Source organism: Anthonomus grandis, chromosome 12 (assembly GCF_022605725.1).
Source record: "Anthonomus grandis grandis chromosome 12, icAntGran1.3, whole genome shotgun sequence".
NCBI classification, from domain to species: Eukaryota; Metazoa; Arthropoda; class Insecta; order Coleoptera; family Curculionidae; genus Anthonomus; species Anthonomus grandis.
This window is the reverse complement of record NC_065557.1, coordinates 11,198,869-11,217,951: the sequence shown is the minus strand read 5'-3', so window position 1 is coordinate 11,217,951 and position 19,083 is coordinate 11,198,869. Positions and strand designations below refer to the sequence as shown.

General features: G+C 33.1%; 1 protein-coding gene across 3 annotated transcripts in view; it reads right to left on the bottom strand.

Annotated features, from left to right (window-relative positions):
* Positions 1-15,472, bottom strand: part of LOC126742775 (putative uncharacterized protein DDB_G0282133) — a 48,794-nt gene extending 33,322 nt beyond the window's left edge. Inside the window, exons 1-9 of one of the 3 annotated variants that reach the window (XM_050449562.1) lie at positions 15,339-15,472; positions 11,992-12,259; positions 11,284-11,409; positions 10,964-11,200; positions 10,761-10,904; positions 10,578-10,704; positions 10,295-10,521; positions 10,142-10,240; positions 978-4,496 (exon numbers count right to left, since the gene is read on the bottom strand). In XM_050449562.1, coding sequence (XP_050305519.1) covers positions 978-4,496; positions 10,142-10,240; positions 10,295-10,521; positions 10,578-10,704; positions 10,761-10,904; positions 10,964-11,200; positions 11,284-11,409; positions 11,992-12,221 — 4,709 coding nt within the window. In that variant the 5' untranslated portion in view covers positions 12,222-12,259; positions 15,339-15,472. Of the gene's footprint in view, positions 1-977; positions 4,497-10,141; positions 10,241-10,294; positions 10,522-10,577; positions 10,705-10,760; positions 10,905-10,963; positions 11,201-11,283; positions 11,410-11,991; positions 12,414-15,338 lie in introns of those variants that run through there. The other 2 variants (XM_050449564.1, XM_050449563.1) reach the window with 2 other exon arrangements.
* Positions 15,473-19,083: the final 3,611 nt, after the last annotated feature.

Here is a 19,083-nt window from a genome sequence, read left to right as displayed (position 1 = left end):
AAAGCAAAACGTCAAGTTGTTCATTTTCATCTCGAACAGGACGACCAGATTTCGGCAGATCTCTAACATGACCGAATTCTCTAAATTTAGCCTCTATTCTACTCACCACCTTTTGACACATCGGAGGACGATCAGGATGGATTTCATTGAATAATTGAGCAGCTTCTCTTTGAGTACGTGTTCTATCACCAAACACAACCATGCACAGAATTTCTATTTTTTTCTCGTTCCGTTAACTTACCATTTTGAAAACCGCAGCTTTGCTTGTACACTTCACACTTGACAATATCTGTTTGGCATACAACTGTCATACAGTTTCTATGAAAATACACGGTCACCAGCTAACAATAAAAAAACACGAATGAATGGAATTTTGCTCTGTATAAAAATTCTCAGAGATAAGGTGACTCATAAGGTGAACTTCAATAATAATGTTTGGTCGTCTTTTTTTCGATAACTGTTATAGGTATAGGACATAATGCATGAAACATACGTAGAATTCCACGCGAAATTCAAAAATGAAATAAAAAAAAGGTAGGATAGTCGTAATTTATTTTTGAGCAACCCTGTATATACAAACTTCACGTACAAAAATGCATATCTTGAAATAAAAATCGACGGGTCCGAACGTTTTTTTTTCGAACACACCCCTGAATTTTAAATGAATTTAGACATAACTTTTGGGATGCACTGTATATATCTGCATAATATATCAAAGACAAGGACCAACCAATGCAGCTCACCAACTCATAAGTTAGAAAAAGGTTAATTTAAAGATTTGCCATATAAAAACAAAACGTATTCCAAATTTAGTTAAGAACGAAGAATAAATGCAAAATTTATGGCCAAAATTAAAAAAAATTAAATTAAGTTTATCACCCTGTATGTTAGTTGTCTTTGACTTTTGTACTGGGAAAATTTAACTAACCCACATTTTTTTTAAAGGACACCCTATATAATAAACTATACATACTTACCTTTGATTCGTTGTTCCCCTCTCTTTCTGATAAATAACTTTGGAACCACCAGAGTAAGTGACACGAACAAACGAGCTACAGTTTCTTATGGCTTCGTCAACGTGATCCCTAAAACTCGAGACAATATTACCCTGCGGAACTTCTACATTTTTTTTCAGTTCGATCATCTCTTTTGGGCTTAACCCTTTACCTCTTACGGTCTTTGAGCGATGGGAAATGGAGTGTTGATTAGACACAGTTTGTGTATTATTTATATTCCGATCCTTGGGAGGAACATGTTTATTTATTTGGTTCGTTTCTGTTGGTGTTTCTGGTTCAGTAACATTTTCTATTATGCAATTATTAATTTCATTAGGCCCTACAGTTGTAATATGGTCATTCTCATGATAATATTCCACATCGTGATTTTTCATCCAATTTTCCGGTAAGTAAATAATGTCTTTATTTAACAAATGGAATGTGTCATATATATCCGTGTTAATACAAGTGTTTTCCTTTGTCTGACTAGTTTCTTGTAAGTCGATTGTCGCATTTGTATTACTTACGAAGAGATCACCGGGTGGATCAAATTCTTCAATGAGGTCATCAAAAATATTAATAACATTCTCCTCAGTTTGGGTTGGTTCATTTGGTTTAACCGGGTTGGATTCCTTAGAACCGCTTTCCTCACTCTGACCGATTAATTCATCAAACATGCTTTTTACATGATTTTTCATCCAATTTTCCGGTAAGTAAATGATGTCTTTATTTAACAAATGGAATGTGTCATATATATCCGTGTTAATACAAGTGTTTTCCTTTGTCTCACTAGTTTCTTGTAAGTCGATGGTCGCATTTGTATTATTTACCAAGAGATCACCGGGTGGATCAAATTCTTCAATGAGGTCATCAAAAATATTAATAACATTCTCCTCAGATTGGGTTGTTTCATCTGGCTTAACCGGGTTGGATTCCTTAGAACCGCGTTCCTCACCCTGACCGATTAATTCATCAAACATGCTACAGAAGAACGAAGAGTCGTCGAAACCATTTAAAAATTTATGATATAAGTTTTCGTTAATAAGGTCAGCGGTAAATAAATTATTATCCACGTTTAAACTTGTTAAATTTTTAACAGAGTTTTGTGGGACATTAGGCTGTTTATCAGTATAATTAATGTGTTTTTTTGATTTACTAGTATAAGTTCTTTCACATATATTGTCTGTGCTTAAACTTACTTCTGTGTTAGTTTTGGCCAAGTGTTCCTTGGATGTACCATTCACGATGACTGAGTTTACCGATTTGTTTGTAGTTGTATCTGAAGCAAAAGCTTTTTCTTGGATTGGCGCTTTATTAAAATATCCATGGGGCTCACAAGTTTTATCTAAAATTGTATTTTTTTCTTGTTTTTGTTTATTATTGGTTTGTTCCTCTTTGTCTGCTAAACAAGTTTCATGTGGATGCATAACCTTTTCTTGGATTTTTTCTTTGGTAAAATGTTCTCCTCTGCCTCTCTCTTGTATGAAATGTTTTGATTTACAATTACTGGGACCTGCAATAGCGTCCTGGATACAAACAGCTGATTCTGTATTGGAACTTTTAATTACATTTATCTCTTGATTCAGCTCTTTGGGCAAATTTCTTATACCTTTAATTACATCAGATGGATTCGCGTTAGGAATTTCTATAATTTTATTAATTTCTGGACCATTTACATTGCAGGACACAGTTTCTCTCATTGATACTGAATATTTTGTGGATGTTTCTTTATTAATATTCGTTTTTTGGCACACTTCGTTCGGAGAATCATTATTTAAAGTCGGAGTTTCGATTTTATTGATTTTCGTATTACTTGTCTTAGAAAGGTTTTTATATTGTGCTACAGCTTTCTTGTTATATGGGCCTAATTCTTTAATTTTATTTATATCTTCAAGGCAATTTTCTTCAGCAACTATGAAGTTTGATTGAATCGGTGATTCATTATTTGAAGGATTTTTAATTGAGCCCTCTGCTGCTTTATTAATTTCAGTATTACCACCCTCAAACAAGTTTCTAATGTTAGAATCAACGGTAACTGCTTCTTTATTTGCTTGTATACTTTTAGATAGTTGTTTTTCAATGATGTTAATGTTCTTTTCTTGACTGGGATCGTTAAGGAACTCTTTACTAATTATCACAGATTCATTATCTAAATCTGAACTACAAACATTTTCCATTTTACCAATTTCAGCACTGCTACTCTCAGATACAGATATACCAGGACATACAGCTCCCTCAATAGAAACAAGTGCATCTGTATTCTGATTTGACTCATTAGAAAAGTGTTTACTAGTTGCATCATTAAATATTACTGAATTATTATTTAGATTAGATGCACTGTCAATCCGCACAAATTCAGTATTGTTGGTCTCAGACACATTAGCAGCTTTCTCTGTACAAGTTACTGATTCTGCAATGGATGATGCATTATGTTCTTCCTGATGTGCCTGCTGCTCATCCTTTTCATTATTGTCATCTAATGCACAAGATGTTTTATCTTTTTTATTACAGGACTCTGCAGCTCCTTCCTTGTTTCTATCTAATTCTGGATATTTTCTTTTGCGAGACGTGGAATCTTCAATTATCTCATCATCTACAGAGTCCATATTATTTACATTAACATGACTATCTAAATTTTGTATAGTTCTATGACTTTCTTCGTTTTTAGACTGATCATTACATGTATCAGATGATAATATACTGGATCGAGGCTTATTAGAATCTTGGTCACTTATAATATTGGCTTGGCATGATTCATTTTTATAACCAGCTGAATCTATTTGGCTAAGATTTTCTTTCCTTGCTTTATTTACAATTAAACCTATATCATCGGCATTTTCATTTGTAGATTCCTCTAGTGCTTGAGTATCTTCCACATTAGTGGAGTCTGTAAGTTTATCCGTTTTAGATATTTCATTTAAAGAATCGCTATTGTCTTGGGGTTCCTGTAAATCCTCTTTAATTTCTTCACTTAAATCAGGCACTGCATTATCAAATGCAATATCTCCTACATTCTCCTCATTTGATTTTGTGGTCCCTACATTAACACATTGGTTATTTTTTTGTTTGGAAGACTTAACTGGTTCAGGTTCATTTAATTGTTCTGCTATGATATGATCATTGGAATTAGAAGCTACTTCTGTTTCTTTTAACTGTTCTGGCCTGTTACTATCAATTGATGGTTCTGCTACGTTTTTACTAACCTCAATCATGTCATTTTTCTCATCTACAGATTTATTTTGACGCGACTCAAGCGATTTCATGATTTCTTCCAAAAGAGTGGCTTTTATTAATTCATTGTGCTGACTGGTGCTGTTGGATGTGATTCTTATGGAGATTTTCCCCAGTTGTTCCGTTGGATCTTTAACAGATTTTTCATTTAAAAAGCGGTCTGTTAAAGAATTTTTGCTGTTAGTTGGGATTTTATTCATTGGTTCTTCAGGTGAAACAACTTCTGGATTTGGTGATATGTTCAACTCTTGAGTTGGGGTGTTACAAGATCTGAAAATTAAACAAAAAAATTAAAACAGTAACACTCTTGAAGTGAAGTTTTTTTGGTTATTTGTGTCCTAGTTCCATTATAATAAACTACTCAAAACATTAATCGCACATTTTAAAAAATCCTGTTTAAAGCCTTTTAATTTAAAATTTAGAAATGCTGTTTTAGTATCCAACAATATTATCCTTATTTTGAATTAAACCGACCTGGTATATGAAAAATGTGCAGCTCTTATCTGTGTCTACCATTTTTTTCTGCAAAATGCTACACATTCTTAAATTTACTCAGAACCACAATTTGACTATAAGTAAAGGATTAAACTCAAGTGCAAACGTCGTCGGTGAAAGATTTAATCAACAATGAATTGCACGTATTCTACATATTGCCCACGTGCAGGTCAAAACCGTTTAAGGGCAACAACAGCAACACAATACAATTTTTGTACTTTCAAACTTTGAGAAATTTTGCAACAACACACGAGCTCGTCGGATAAGGATTAGTGATCACAGTTAGAAACAGACTGAGAAAAATAGTTTAAGATGAAGAAGAGCAGGGTCCACGGACACCAGGCAACACTGTCCTGCCAGATTAGCATTTGCCATAGAACACAAGACCTGAACCGCTGATGATTAGAGACCTACATTCTGTGACAAGTCAAGATACTCTCTTCACAAATATATATAGAAGCACAACCTCTAGCCACGAACATCATCACATCGGCAACATAGCGAGTCGATCGACGCCGCCATCTTGGCAACCCCATATATTAGGGAAAACAGGCAAATAGCACAATGGACATTCGACACACTCCCGAAGCTTCCCCCGAAGCAACTCCGCGAGCGCCCGAACAGGGTGACCTCGACACATAACACACCGCTCGGAAATACTCGATTATGTTGAGACGAGAGAGACAACAAATCGGAAATCACTTACAAGAATACGTACCGAAAAAACCTTTCGAGACACTGAATTATCGGGGTTGCCAGCGCTATTATTTTACAGGTAATATACAATTTTTTTAGGTGATCGAATGATACCATTCTATAAATCGTTAAAAAAATAATTAAAAAACAAAACTAATTTCAATAGCTGTCTTATTATTCTTTTTAGTATATGTTTCCTATTTAAATTGTAGTTTTCAATTGGCGCTAAGACCGATGCTTCTAAGTCTTGGCTCTTGACAACCCTGAAAACCCGCTTTCTGTAATAATTATCGAGCGATTCCCGAAACCAAAACTTCAGCTTTGCTTTTTTTGCTTGGCTTGCGAATCTTGGGTTGGGTTGGGCTGGTTATAATAAATACGACATACATTAACTTTTGTAACTGTTTAATTTTTTAAATTCGTATAAAAAAACGGCGTTCGATAGGATAGTAAACTGTTACGCCAGGGGTAATTATTTAATATAGTCACTTTTTTTAAACGATTTAAAAAAAAATTAAATTGGAAAAATCGAAATTTTTGGTCTCCGACAATGAAATTATGATGAATACGACATTCACTATCCTATGTACCTGTCTTTTTTTTTAAATCTTGAAAATGGGTAGTCGATAAGATAGTAAACTGTTACCGTAATTTGTATACATTCCAGCCCTGACAAAACTCAACAATATGAATGAAAACTTGGCTCAATCTAAATAAGGCTGTAATATATGATATTCTCTAAGAACCTGTTTCTTTTCCTACTTATAAATATTATTAACTAATAACTCATTGCACTTTTTTACGACACCAATTCAGAAATAATGTTAGTCACAAATTACTTGATAGCAATAAGTGTGTGTATAAGTAAATTAAAAACTGTATAGTCTATTACAGCCCTTTTGGTTATTCAGTATGTTATATTTAAGCTGACACACTATAGTTTATAATCCAAATATCCTCGGAGGCATATCACTTCATCAAAATTATCCAGTTTCTCCAGCATATTATCCTAAATTGCACTTTTTCAAGTTTATTAGTCAAAAGTAGTAAATATAAACACTATCACCACACCTATGCAAGTCAAATGGAAGTTTGTTTGCCACAATTTTTAATTATGCTTCCACAAGATCAAAAACTTGCACTTTCCCAAATGATGGTACGTTTTTTCGGCGTCAAATTCCTCTTCACTTCGCAATAAGTATAATGCAGGTATTAATTGTTCTAAGAAGAAGAATCACAGGATAGGAGACCAAGTAGTAAATCACACAAAGTTAGTTATAGTGTTTCTTAATCAGTATCAGGAAGTATCATCCCAGGTCGTTTGTAGTTATATCTTAAAGCTTCAAATATACTGAAGAACTCACAACTCACAAATTAATAACTTTTGGCAAACTATCGATAAATATAAACTAATTATTGAAAGAACGACTCGAATGTAAACAAAATAATATACCTATACCTAACCCTATTTTGTGTTAGATGACAACACTACAGCTATTTTGAATAAAAATTGGCTGATGTGTAAAAGACCCAACCGATCATACTCGAACGTTTAAAATATTTCGCGGGTATTGTGTCGAATGTCCATTATGTCGAATGCACCCGTCTCTATATTAGTAGGTAATCGCAGCGGTTTCCGAAGGTGTTTACCTCGTTTCCCTCTTAAAATTCCGGATTTTTGTGCTTAAATTTAAATTACTAACGTTAAGACTCAATTTTAAAAACCTACTCTAAGTTCTAGTTATATTGTTTAATGTGGATTTTGCGTAGTTATTTAAATAATCGAACTTAAAAGTCGAACAAAATTTACCGGCCGGCTAGCTAAATGACGTTTTAAAAGTGGGTTTGTTATTATTGTGTGTTTCTTGGCTTTCTTGCTTAAAATGGTTTTGTGACTTGTATTTTGAACTTGTGGTAGTTCATTTATTTGGTTTGTCTGTGGATAATAATATATTGCTTTATAGCTTAATATACATAGGGAGAAAAATGGAAAATTGGTGTAGGTATTTGTCTCCCTACTTGTAAACAATATGTGGTAAGTAAGTAATTTAAGTCAGGGTTAGGAGTTGTAGTAGGTAAGTTTATATAATATTTGTTTTATGTGTAATATTTTAACATGCCAAGTCCATGCTGTGTCCCTGGATGCAAATCCAATTACATCATTAGATGCAGGCGAGGGAGCTGAATCAGTGTTTGGTTTTCCTAAAGATGAGCAAATTAAAGGTAAATGGCTGAAAGCAATTCCTAGAGACAACTGGACTCCTACTAAGCATTCTGTTATTTGTGCTAAGCAATTTGGCCCCACTGAAATCATTCGGGAGGATATATTTATCTTTTGCCAAATGGCACAACAACAAAAATACCTACTAAAACTCGATTCAGCGGTTCCTCAAATTTTTCCAAATTTACCTGGATATCTTTCAAAAAAGGTTCCTCTCCCTCGAAAGAGTCCAGAAGAAAGAAATAAAGAACATGAACATCGTCTTGAACTCAACAATCTTGAATTTGAACAATCAGATCTTATTACAAATTTTCATATGATAATAAATAATTATCTTTAAAAAATTAATATTTCAGAGTTGTGGAATGTAAAAATAGTTGATAATTTAAAAATATGTTTTTACACCTTAAATTTGACTAATACTTGTTTAAATATCGCTAATCATGTCATAGTAGAGAGCGACATGAAATTAAAAGTGTTTATAAATAGGAATGAACTGACACTAAATAGGTGGTCTCAGCTAGAGAATTTGTTGTCTAGATATAAATCTCCTAGCTGTGAACCATCAGCTCAAGAATCACTTAGCGATATTCTTAAAAAAAGCGTAAATTGCTTAAAGAGAGGCATTATTTTAATTAATAATAATTGTGATTTGGAATCAGCCGCGGAATTAGCCAATTATTATAATAATGAGGACTCGAATGAGGACGTATCTGAGAAAACTAACAATCTTTGTAACAGGCTTTTACTTTTAATTGATCAAATAAATCTCCTGTCAAAGCATAAACGTTATTCACCATCAACCATTGTGATGTCTTTTATGTTATATACTTTCTCGCCTTGCACTATATGCTATGCTTGCTTGATATATATTGCTATATATGCTTTGATCTGCCCTGTATACTGGCTATTTTGTGTTCAGAATCACCCAATCTCATACTTATTTCTGTAAGTGTTTTTGACGACATTTTTGATGATACTTTTTATTATATACAATTTAACACTTTGTATCCACCATTTATTTACCATATGTAGAATTATTATTCGAAAAAAGCCAAAAAAAATATTTGATCAATAATAAGTAAACATCCAGAGGTAAATTTTTTTTTTGTTGTATAAATTGGGATATAATCTTGATATTATGAAAATAAAGTTAAAAAATCATATCAAATCTGTTTTCCAATGAATAGCATAATGCCTTCAACAAAACGGGCATTTCTGTTAGTAAAAAAACTTAAAATCATTGCCGAGTCCCGTTAAATACGGCTATTAAATCGATCCGGAAGCATAAGCGGTTCGCGGTGTTGCCTTGCGATGTTCGCGGCTAGAGTGAAGATGGCTGTGATAGAAGTGATTATATAGAAGACCTGGCACCAGATTCCAACAAACCAATATTCATCAGTTAGATGCTTTTGCTGGCGGAGGTGTTATGGTGCGAGGAGGAATAAGCTTAGGTGCTCGTACTGACCTCCATATCTTTCAACAAGGTAATTGAAATGCTGAGAGGTATATTACATATATTTTGCAAGAGTATGTTTGCGCCATTTGTTGGTAATAATTTCATATTAAACCATGACAATGCTTGACCACAGGCAGCCTGCACAGTAAGGGGGCTCTTCCAAGATATAGATATTGAGATAATGGATTGGCCAGCTAGGTTTCCAGACCACAATCCAATAGAACACGGACTAGGAAGCACTGTTAGAAATAAATTAAATCCACCAAAAACATTGGAACAGATTTCTGAAGAACTTACAGAAGAATAGAATGATATTTCTAAAGAGTATGTCAGGAGTCTGATTAAAAGTATGCAAAGATGTTGCAGGACAGTTATAAGAGTAAAACTTTGTAATAGAAAGAATCATATTAATTTTCTTTTGGAGTTTTCTTCAAATAAAACATTTCAAATAAAGGGCCAATTATTTGTTTATTTTTTTTTTTAGTAAAATTTATCTAAGTGTATATTTTTCTCAGCGCACCTAAATTATAGATTATACAAAAAATTATTAACATAAAAATAAGTTTTGTAAACAAAAATAAATTTAAAATAGAAAATAAGTGATAATTAGGGGAAATAATCTGCTTTCTGCCATCTGCAATACTGCCCAAATCTTAACAAAATCATGTAAATGGCTAAACATTTTTAAGGAAAACTATTTATTTATAAATTTTGTCAACCCATTCTTTTCAACAAAGTATTTCTGGTCCTACAGTAATCCAGTGTTCCTTAAAGACATGAATATATTTAGAAGGTTATTCTTGGAGTCATTTTAAGAGAAAAAGCCTTAATTCTTGCTGGTTCTCTATATATTTACTGATATTTTTCAAAAAAATTAAACCCCTTTAAGCATTATCTAATTCTACCAAAAATACATAGATAATGGCCTAGACTACCAATTATATTTAGGTATAATCAATAAAAACCTATATCTTTGGTATATTTAATTTCAGTTAAATAAAAACAGTACTTAATTTTTTATTTTAATATTTTGTATTTTCTTACCTGGAATCACTTTCATCACTACTTGAATGCCCTGATGTTTCAGAATGGTCTGCAAACATACCCCTTTCTTTACTGTTTTCATCTGATTTATTACATTCTCTGTAAAAACAAAAACTATATAATCATTGCCTACGACTCTAATAATTTCCTTACTGCTTTTGATTATCTTTGACTTCTAAATCTTTTATCACAGTTGAATTTTCAGTAACAATTTTAGTAGCAGGTGCACTTGATACATTTCTTGTTACACCTGGTAGAAAAATGTTATGCTTATCCCTCATGTGCTCTTGAAGTTCTGTCCTTTCGTTCGTCTTAAAAGGGCAAACCATACACTTAAATAAAGGTTTTTGAGCCTCATGGCTTTTCTTATGAATAACCATCTATAAACAAAATTAATTAAAACCCAAAATAATCCCCAAGAAGGGTTTGTAGTTACTTTATCTGGAGTCCCATTAAAATCGCATAACAGACATTGTTCCTCTTTATGCTTCTCCAAATGTTTTGCAAATAACAGTTGATGAAAGTGCTTAAATTCACACTCTTTGCACTGATAAAAACATCTCCTATAAAATAAAATCCATCATTTTGTCTAAACCTAAACTAAACCATAAGTACATACCTCAAATTTTTATCATATTTCAAATATTCCACAAATGGTTGGGTAGGTGGAAAATTTGATTCCTCAAATCTATCATCAACATCAGATTCACTGTCACTTTGGCTCATAGGACTGTCCACCTCACTCTGACTATTAAGATCATCACTAAAATAAATATTAATATCTAGATTAAATTATCCCTGTTCACGGACAAGTTTTCTTACTTTGTGTTACTAAATCCATTCACATGCAGCATGAGATGAGCTGTATATCCTTTAGATCCAGTGCATTTATAAGAACAGTGTGGGCAAAAATTAAGGCCTTTAGTTACTTTCTGATGTCTATGATTCATTTCATGTTTTTTAAGTGCCCCTGAATTGCTAGTGCGAAATGGACATTCTGGTACTTTGCATTTGAATTTGTTACCATTGTCTGTGTTTTTTGACAAGGTTTCTGTGGTACTACAAATGTCACTAAATTAGAATTTAAAATAATAATTTAATTACAAGGTATATTCATGTATATAAAGCATATGTGATAGTACCTTGTGCTCTGCTTGCTAGTATTTCTTACAGAATCTTGATATGCTTTGAAGTCCCTTAGTAATGCAGATGTATCCTCTTCGCTTGTTATTCTTCTTCTTTTTGCAACAGTTATTGGAAGGTCATCACTATAAGGAAATATTGTAAGATTTTACCAAAAATTCATCTTAAATAGCCAAAAAATCATAACTAAAAATTTTTCAGAATACCTGCAATAATAAACCTCAATGCGGTTTACCTATAGGAAAAACTACAGTTTATTGGCAAAAAAATATTGATTTTAGGAAAAATATAATATCTCACTAGCTTTTTGGGTACTGCCTAAAAAAACTACTCTTTTTGACAAAAATGCCCAATTTTTCCAAAAACTTAAAAAGTATTCAAAAAAATTAGTAAAAAATGCCATATCAAAACATCTACCTCACAAAACACAAACATTTTAAAAGAGATCACTGTGATGGCTATTTTGAAACTATAATTTCACCAAATTAGTATCTCATTACCTTTAAGATAGTCTTTGAAGAGTATTTAATGCAATAACTTTTAAATATTCTTTATACCTTAGAGATACCTCTACTGCAATCTAAGTGATATGTATTTGGGTTTGAAATTTGTAATGTGATTTGATCATACAATTATTGCTCCTACATTTTACCATGTATCTTCACAAACAGAAAGTCAAAAACTATAAAATGAATATTTAAACATACCTTGATGATTCCTCTGAACTGGAATACTCTGGAGGTGGTGCAATATCTTGGCGCTCCAGAACAGGGGTTTCTTCATCTGAAGATGGAGGCTCTGAGGATTCAACCTGTTGTTTCGGTTCTTTTTTAACCTCATTCGAATATATTGTAGATCCAAGCAAAGGGAGCGAATGTTCTGTTTTTACTTCAGTCAGGGGTTCATCTTTTACCTGTATTGCTGGGGCTAGGTCCATTTTGGTGGATCAATACAAAACGAGCCCCAGATGTCTAACTATTACATATTAATTAATATATTTTAGTTTATGCAAAATAGGCTTTTTAGTAAAATATACACAAATTTATAGTCTCAAGGAGAATAAAATAAACAAAAAAAAATAATCAACAATCAACATGAAAACCACAGACATCTTACAGTTGACAGCAGTGACAACTGACGTAAAGGGTATGGTCCGTATTCACCACCAATGTGAAGTTAGCTCGCCAAAACGGTTAGTTCAGTGGCCGACATATAAAATTTTAAATCCAATAAAAAACTTTTTGGGTGTTTATTTTAAAAATTATTTTATTTATATTTAAAAATTATGCGAAGGAATCTTTTAATTTTACTTTCTTCTGGCGCTTACTACGAAACCTGTAGGGCAGCGATAGTAATTTCTATTTGTTACAACAGTGTAAAAGATTATTTATCAAAACTTTTATATTACCCATCTACTGACATAATTAGAGTGAATAAAATAAATCAGTAAATAAAAATAAATCAGTTGACGATTTTTATGCATCGAGTGTTTTAATTGATACCTTTACAAACGGTAAAAATGCTACATTGGTGTCCGGTGTGTGGTATGAATTGCACGTCAGTCAACTGGACATTGGTTTAAATAAATGACTAAAATAAATCGGACTCAACTGAGTGAAAATATTAAAGCTGGTGGATTTAAAAGTTGCTGAGCTGAAAACGGAGCTAGAGGAAAAAAAACTGCGATAACTCAGACAACTTCAGACAACTGTTTTTGCTGGTGCAAGCGATATAAGTCAAATGTTGCAACTAAAAGGAATCAAAATTGCGGGAAAGTTCTAAAAATATGGAGGAATAAGCTTTGTGACAATACGGAATCTCTGGGCTGATGCATCTCAAACTGTCTCAACTTGATGGTACTACATCTTAGAATATTTACCGGCGTCAGTTTGAAGCAGCTGCAAAAGCAAACGGTTGGTCGCACAAGGAGAAGGTCACTGCCCTTACGTTGACTCTGAGAGGAGACGCTGCTTCCATCCTACAAAGAGTTTCGCCCGAAAAATAGTCTACGATCACCTGGTCAGGTATTTGGAGATGCGGTAGGGACAGTCACACCTGAAACATGTCTACCACACGCAGTTGAAAAATCGATGCTAAAAGTCAGGGGAGTTCTGGCAAGAATTTGAAGCTAATATTGCACGTTTGGTTCGACTGGCATATTCAGATGTCCCGAAAAGAACGTTTGGAATGGAATGTTTGGCAGTTCAAGCATTCCTGGATAAACTCCGGGATGGTTAAATGAGACAGTTCTTACTACTGGCAAGTGATTCCAGAAAAGGACGACTTTAAGAAATCGGTCAAGCGGATGATTATGGAAGCGATTAAAGGACCGGAAATTTGGGTGTGAAAAGTGACAAAGGATATGATCTGATCCTAAGTATTCTCCCAATGTCAAGTCATATTGGATACAACCTATTGATCTATGATTACTCTCTAATTTTTGGAAGATAGACTCTTGCGGTGGAAAATGGATGACTAGGACGGTAAAGAGAACAGAAGGCCAACCGTTGCGCGTAAATGTCGGATTTCGAAGTGGCTAGAGGAAATCCATCTTGGTGTGTTAGGAGGACATCATAAAGTAACAAAGTTGACCGCCAGAAACCGATGTTGCCGGGGCGAACTACGTTGGTGAGTTGCGTAGGAGCGTATATTTGTAGTCAAGTTAATGACGCATATAATGTCAACGTCAAAGACCAGAGGTACAAGCACGGTGACTAGGTTTGGCTCTACGACCCTAAGAGGCGGAAGGGTCGGTCACCGAAATCTCAAACATTCTGTCATGGACCATACAAAGTGCTGGAAGTCATCAACGATATTCTTTTCAGAATACAAAGGCCGCCAACGGGCAAAGTTCGAGTCATTCGCTTCACCCCAGTGGTTCCTTATTATGAATACCGCGAATACTCTCAGCTGCGGCAAATCCAACTAGAGTCAGATTTGATATTTGATGAATTCATGGCTCATCATTCTAATCGCCGAAAAAGTCGGTACTGCGTGACCTGCGAAATACAGCAAGACCTAATATTTACTGTTCCAGCTGAGTATGCTCTGCCACAAGGTGTGGTTAAGGGTTTACAAATATCTGAGGTTTGCCGTAAAAAGCTCGAAAAATTCAAGAGTTGAGTCAGTCTAATCTAAGAGTCGGGCATGCACTCAACATAACCGATGAAGAGACTGGTAGAAAAATTTTTACCTGGTTATGATTTCATACCAAAGAGGTGTCACTTCAGAAGCCAACCTATAAGGACGTTTGGGATGCTTTGTGTTCTCTAAAATAGGAGTTGTATGCCGAGGATCTGAGAAGCCTAGCTAATTCCCAAACTCGCATGCATCATCCACAACCTGAAGAGGAGGATGATTCGCAGCATGTTAGAAGTGGTCTTCAGGTCGACAAGCTTGCAGCTCTGATGCGCTGTTATACTCTCCAACGTTGTTCTCTGGAGGAAACCGTTGATTATTATTTCTACAAAAGGTCCAGTTGCAAAGAGGAGCCTTCTGCCGATATCGAAATCCACCATCTTTGGAATAATTTCCGGACGAAATTAGGCAAAGCGACATTTAGGAAAGGGGCAGTGTAACGATATAGGCGTATCGTCGCGAATATCAGCTGTTCTCCGTCAGTCATTTTGTACGCATATCGCATGACATCTTCCGGAACAGCGGTCTGCCGAGTATATAAGGAGCCTCGTCGCCGCTGGGAGGCCAGTTGACAGTTCAGTTCAAGTTCAGATAGAAATGTTGGGCGACTTTTAAATCCACAGTAGTAAATAAATACAGTGTAAATATTATAGTAATAGAATTAACTATGTTTGGGCATCGAGTATTTTAATTTACATCTTTACGAACAGTAAAAACTCTACACTATATTATTTTTTATTCTTACCATTTGCATTAAAAACTGAATTAAATCTAATAATTACAAAAAAAGAGCATGTTAAATAGAAAAGTCTACTCATTAATGATAGTTTAAACGTTCCGGCTCTCACCGCCTGTCAAATGAAAATCAGATAATTGAATTTTCACAATAGAAAAAATGTTTAAAAGTAGTGCATACCCTTAGTTTTTCGCCCTTATTATATGGTCTGTGGGACAGTGAAGGCAATTGCCACACGTCTACGGGAATTATTAACTTACTCGCTAATGAAGTTATTTACACTAAGCCAGCACATTTTTGTCCTAGTTAGTTAGAAGTTTTTGACAATTAAATGACAAATAAAATCGTATGATTTGAATTGTCAATTGTCAAACAAAATTAGGAATTAAAAGAGGGCACACATTTGCTCATTTTTGGCCCTTAGTACTTAACCTGCAGGTACAATGAATATTAGACTCTGAGGACATTCAACGCCTATGCTGAGCTGTGTATACAGCGAGGAGAAAACTGGGGCGCACGAACGATTTACCACCACTCGCTCTGTAGTATTTTCTGTCTATCTTGCATGTTCGTTTCTTTCGCGTTCAGTATTATGCAGAAACCTCAGCCTGCTTTCCCGAGGTTATGTTGTATTGTTGTTATTTTGTTTTTATGAGGGCACTAAATGATGCGCGACGCAGGTGACCGAAGGATTCTTGCCTGTAGGGTACCGATGGCCATTTCCATTTGTGACCAGTTTTAGAAAATTACTAAACTTTGCTAATAATGCTTTACACCAAGGGATATTGCCTGTGCTGATAATAATTTAAATTAAAAAATCTTTTTGTTATTTATTTTGGAATATTATCCGATACAAAAAATATATTACAAAATATAAAATCATTTGCCAAAAACCCAAAATCATAACCTTTAATGTCAACTGTTAAATATATATAGTGTCTAATAACCAACCTTAAAATACCAGAAGTCAAAATGGATTTTCCAGCTTGTCGCGAAATTCCAATTTTGTACATTTAAATATAATATTAGCTTAATTGACTTAATTTAATAAATGTTTCATTAATTATAAATTTTTCGCTTAAATTCATTAATTATACCAAAATTAGGTCAATGATGAAGGGAAAAGGCACCAACATACCGCAGCGATAAAATGGCCGAATATGCGTGCCCGCTTATGATTCTTTTAATTCTTGATTAAAGTTAGCCGGCTTTTCTATCCTGACATAAATCAACTCGGTTAATTACTATGTAGGCTATCCAAATATTAGACAGACTGATTAAATTTATACTCGCATCCTTTTTTATTTTATTGCTTGATAATGGCCCTTGACGCTATGATAAAGGAGTTCGTACACCCTTTTCTACATTCCGATCCATAATTTTATAAGCAATAATTAGCAAATCCAGTTTGAGTCTTCACCCCGCTATAACAGAATATAATGTTGTTTTAAATGCCGGATTGTTTAAGGAGGAAATATTAAAGATGGTCATACACCTGCCGTACTTTAATTAAAATATATGTTATTTAGTAATACATATGTTCTTAAATTACAAATGAAGCCACTTAAAATATCTTCTATCATTAATGTAAAGGAGCTCTTGGATGGATTGATGGACTGATGAACTTGAAAGGATGGATTTTAAGAATAATAATAATAATAAGGGGGTTCACTAAATTTAAAACGAATATAATGGCCATAACTTACTGGAATAAAATGGAGTTTAGAGAATAAAAACGTGGACGTAAGTTAAGGATATATATTACTTTAGGTTATGCGATTTAGGTTGACTGAAATTCGCAAACCCTTTACTATGATCAAACCATTAATAAAACAAAAAGTGAACAACAAATTATTAAAAATTTCCTTTAATTCTTATTTTTCGGAAAATAGCTTGATCACCAATTTGACAAATTCCCTATTCATCAATAACAAATTTACGGAAAATGAGCATAATACCAGAGTTTAACATAAAACATGACAATTGACATTGAGTGAATGATAAGATAAAGAGTTCCAGGAATATTTAAATTACTGACATAGATTATTCTCTAAAGTATCTTGGAATATTCACAGATATTTCAGAAGATTCATAAGAAGTTCTACGTAAATATTCGCTGAATATTCATAAAATATGTTATGCTATTATGGATTGTAAATAATCTTATTATATATTGTAAAAATTATATCATTAAAACTTATATCATTGTAAAAAATATAAATTCCGTATTTGAGATAGACATAGATATATTGTTATTCATGTCTATCATTAATTAAAGTTCAATAAAAATAGTTACAAACATGATACATCATATACTATAGTATACATATATTTTTAATCAGTGTCTTTGTCTATATATAAAGACTCAAACTAAAATCGGTACTGATGCTGAGCGACAAAATGTACCTTAAATTATTTACATTTTCAAGTGTTTCTTGATTTTTAATAAAATTTTGTTATTACAATAAGTCAATAAATCAATCAATGGTCGATTCCTTGCAATGAAAGAACAAACTTTATACAAAAATGATTTAGGATATTATTGTTATGCATATAATAATATAATAATAATATTTATTTTCATCATCATAAATATACACAATTAACAAAACATCAAATGTGTTTATGGAAATAAATAGAAATCCCAGAAGTCCTGAGACTAGTACGGGCGGGTTCTGTTATAAATCGAAACCTTAGGAAATTATTCATCGGAACATAAAAACGTAATACTAATCAACATCAAAATAAAATTAATTGGAAACATAATTTGACAAAAAACACACACGTAGTTGAAAAATATATTAGCTATTGTTTAAATAATCCAATTAAATTAGAAATATGAACTTTTTCCCTACTAAAACTCCAATTTCTTATGTAAATTCAAAACTCTCTATGTCTGAAGAATTACCCTAAAATATCAAACTATACCTAATTCCAGATTGTACAAATACCTGATTTGCTGACGATGTAGCAGCTCTAAATACGTATCTAGGATGTCATAGGCTATATGCGCCCCGGCCAACATCAACTCCGAACTATGCTTACTAAAGATTAAAGTAATATCATCAGCATAGAGGATTGTGCATTCTCCATTAGATTAAGTAGTTATTTTAGTATTTATTTATTAGATCCTAAGATTGAACCATGTCGAGCTTCCCTCAAAATATTCACTTTTTCTGAAGTGATATCTTTATAATAAGAATCTTTTTCCACCATTTATTTTTTGCGATTCATTAAAAAAGATTGAATAATACTTAATGCATTTTTTCTTATCCCATAGCTCTCCAATTTACTTAAAAGTATTTTATAATTAATAGTGTCGAATGCTTTAGACACATCAATGCACGCTGCCATTATTTGGTTTTTATTATTTAACGACTCTATGATGTTGGAGATTATTTTATATATTATGATAGATTTACCCTCCCTAAATTCATTGATTAGGATAGGTATCAGTAATAAAGCAAAGATTTAATAGGTGAGAGAGTTGTTCTGAAATATATTCTGCTGTTTCTTTAATTAATTGGATAGGAAATTGATTACCTATTAATTTTTTATACATTTTTTATTTTTAAGTTTTTAAGGTCCATTATTAATTTGAATACTTATTCTTTGGTAGTTGTAGTTGGAAAAATATAAAGTTGTTTTTGCGAGAAATTAGAAATTTTTCATTAGAAGAAGTTATTACTATTACTAAGGGACAAGAATTAACAAAGTACTGATATAATTTAACTAACGTTTCAGGAACTAACGAATTTCTTAAAGAAATTTTCAAGAATAGATTTTGGCTTTCTATATCAATAATCTTTTGTCAGAAATCTTTTATTTTATTCTCTGATTTATCAAGCTAGTCCTTATTTGTTAATTTGTTGGCTTCTTTAATTTAAGTATTAAGTATTACATATTTTCGGAAAAGACTATGCAG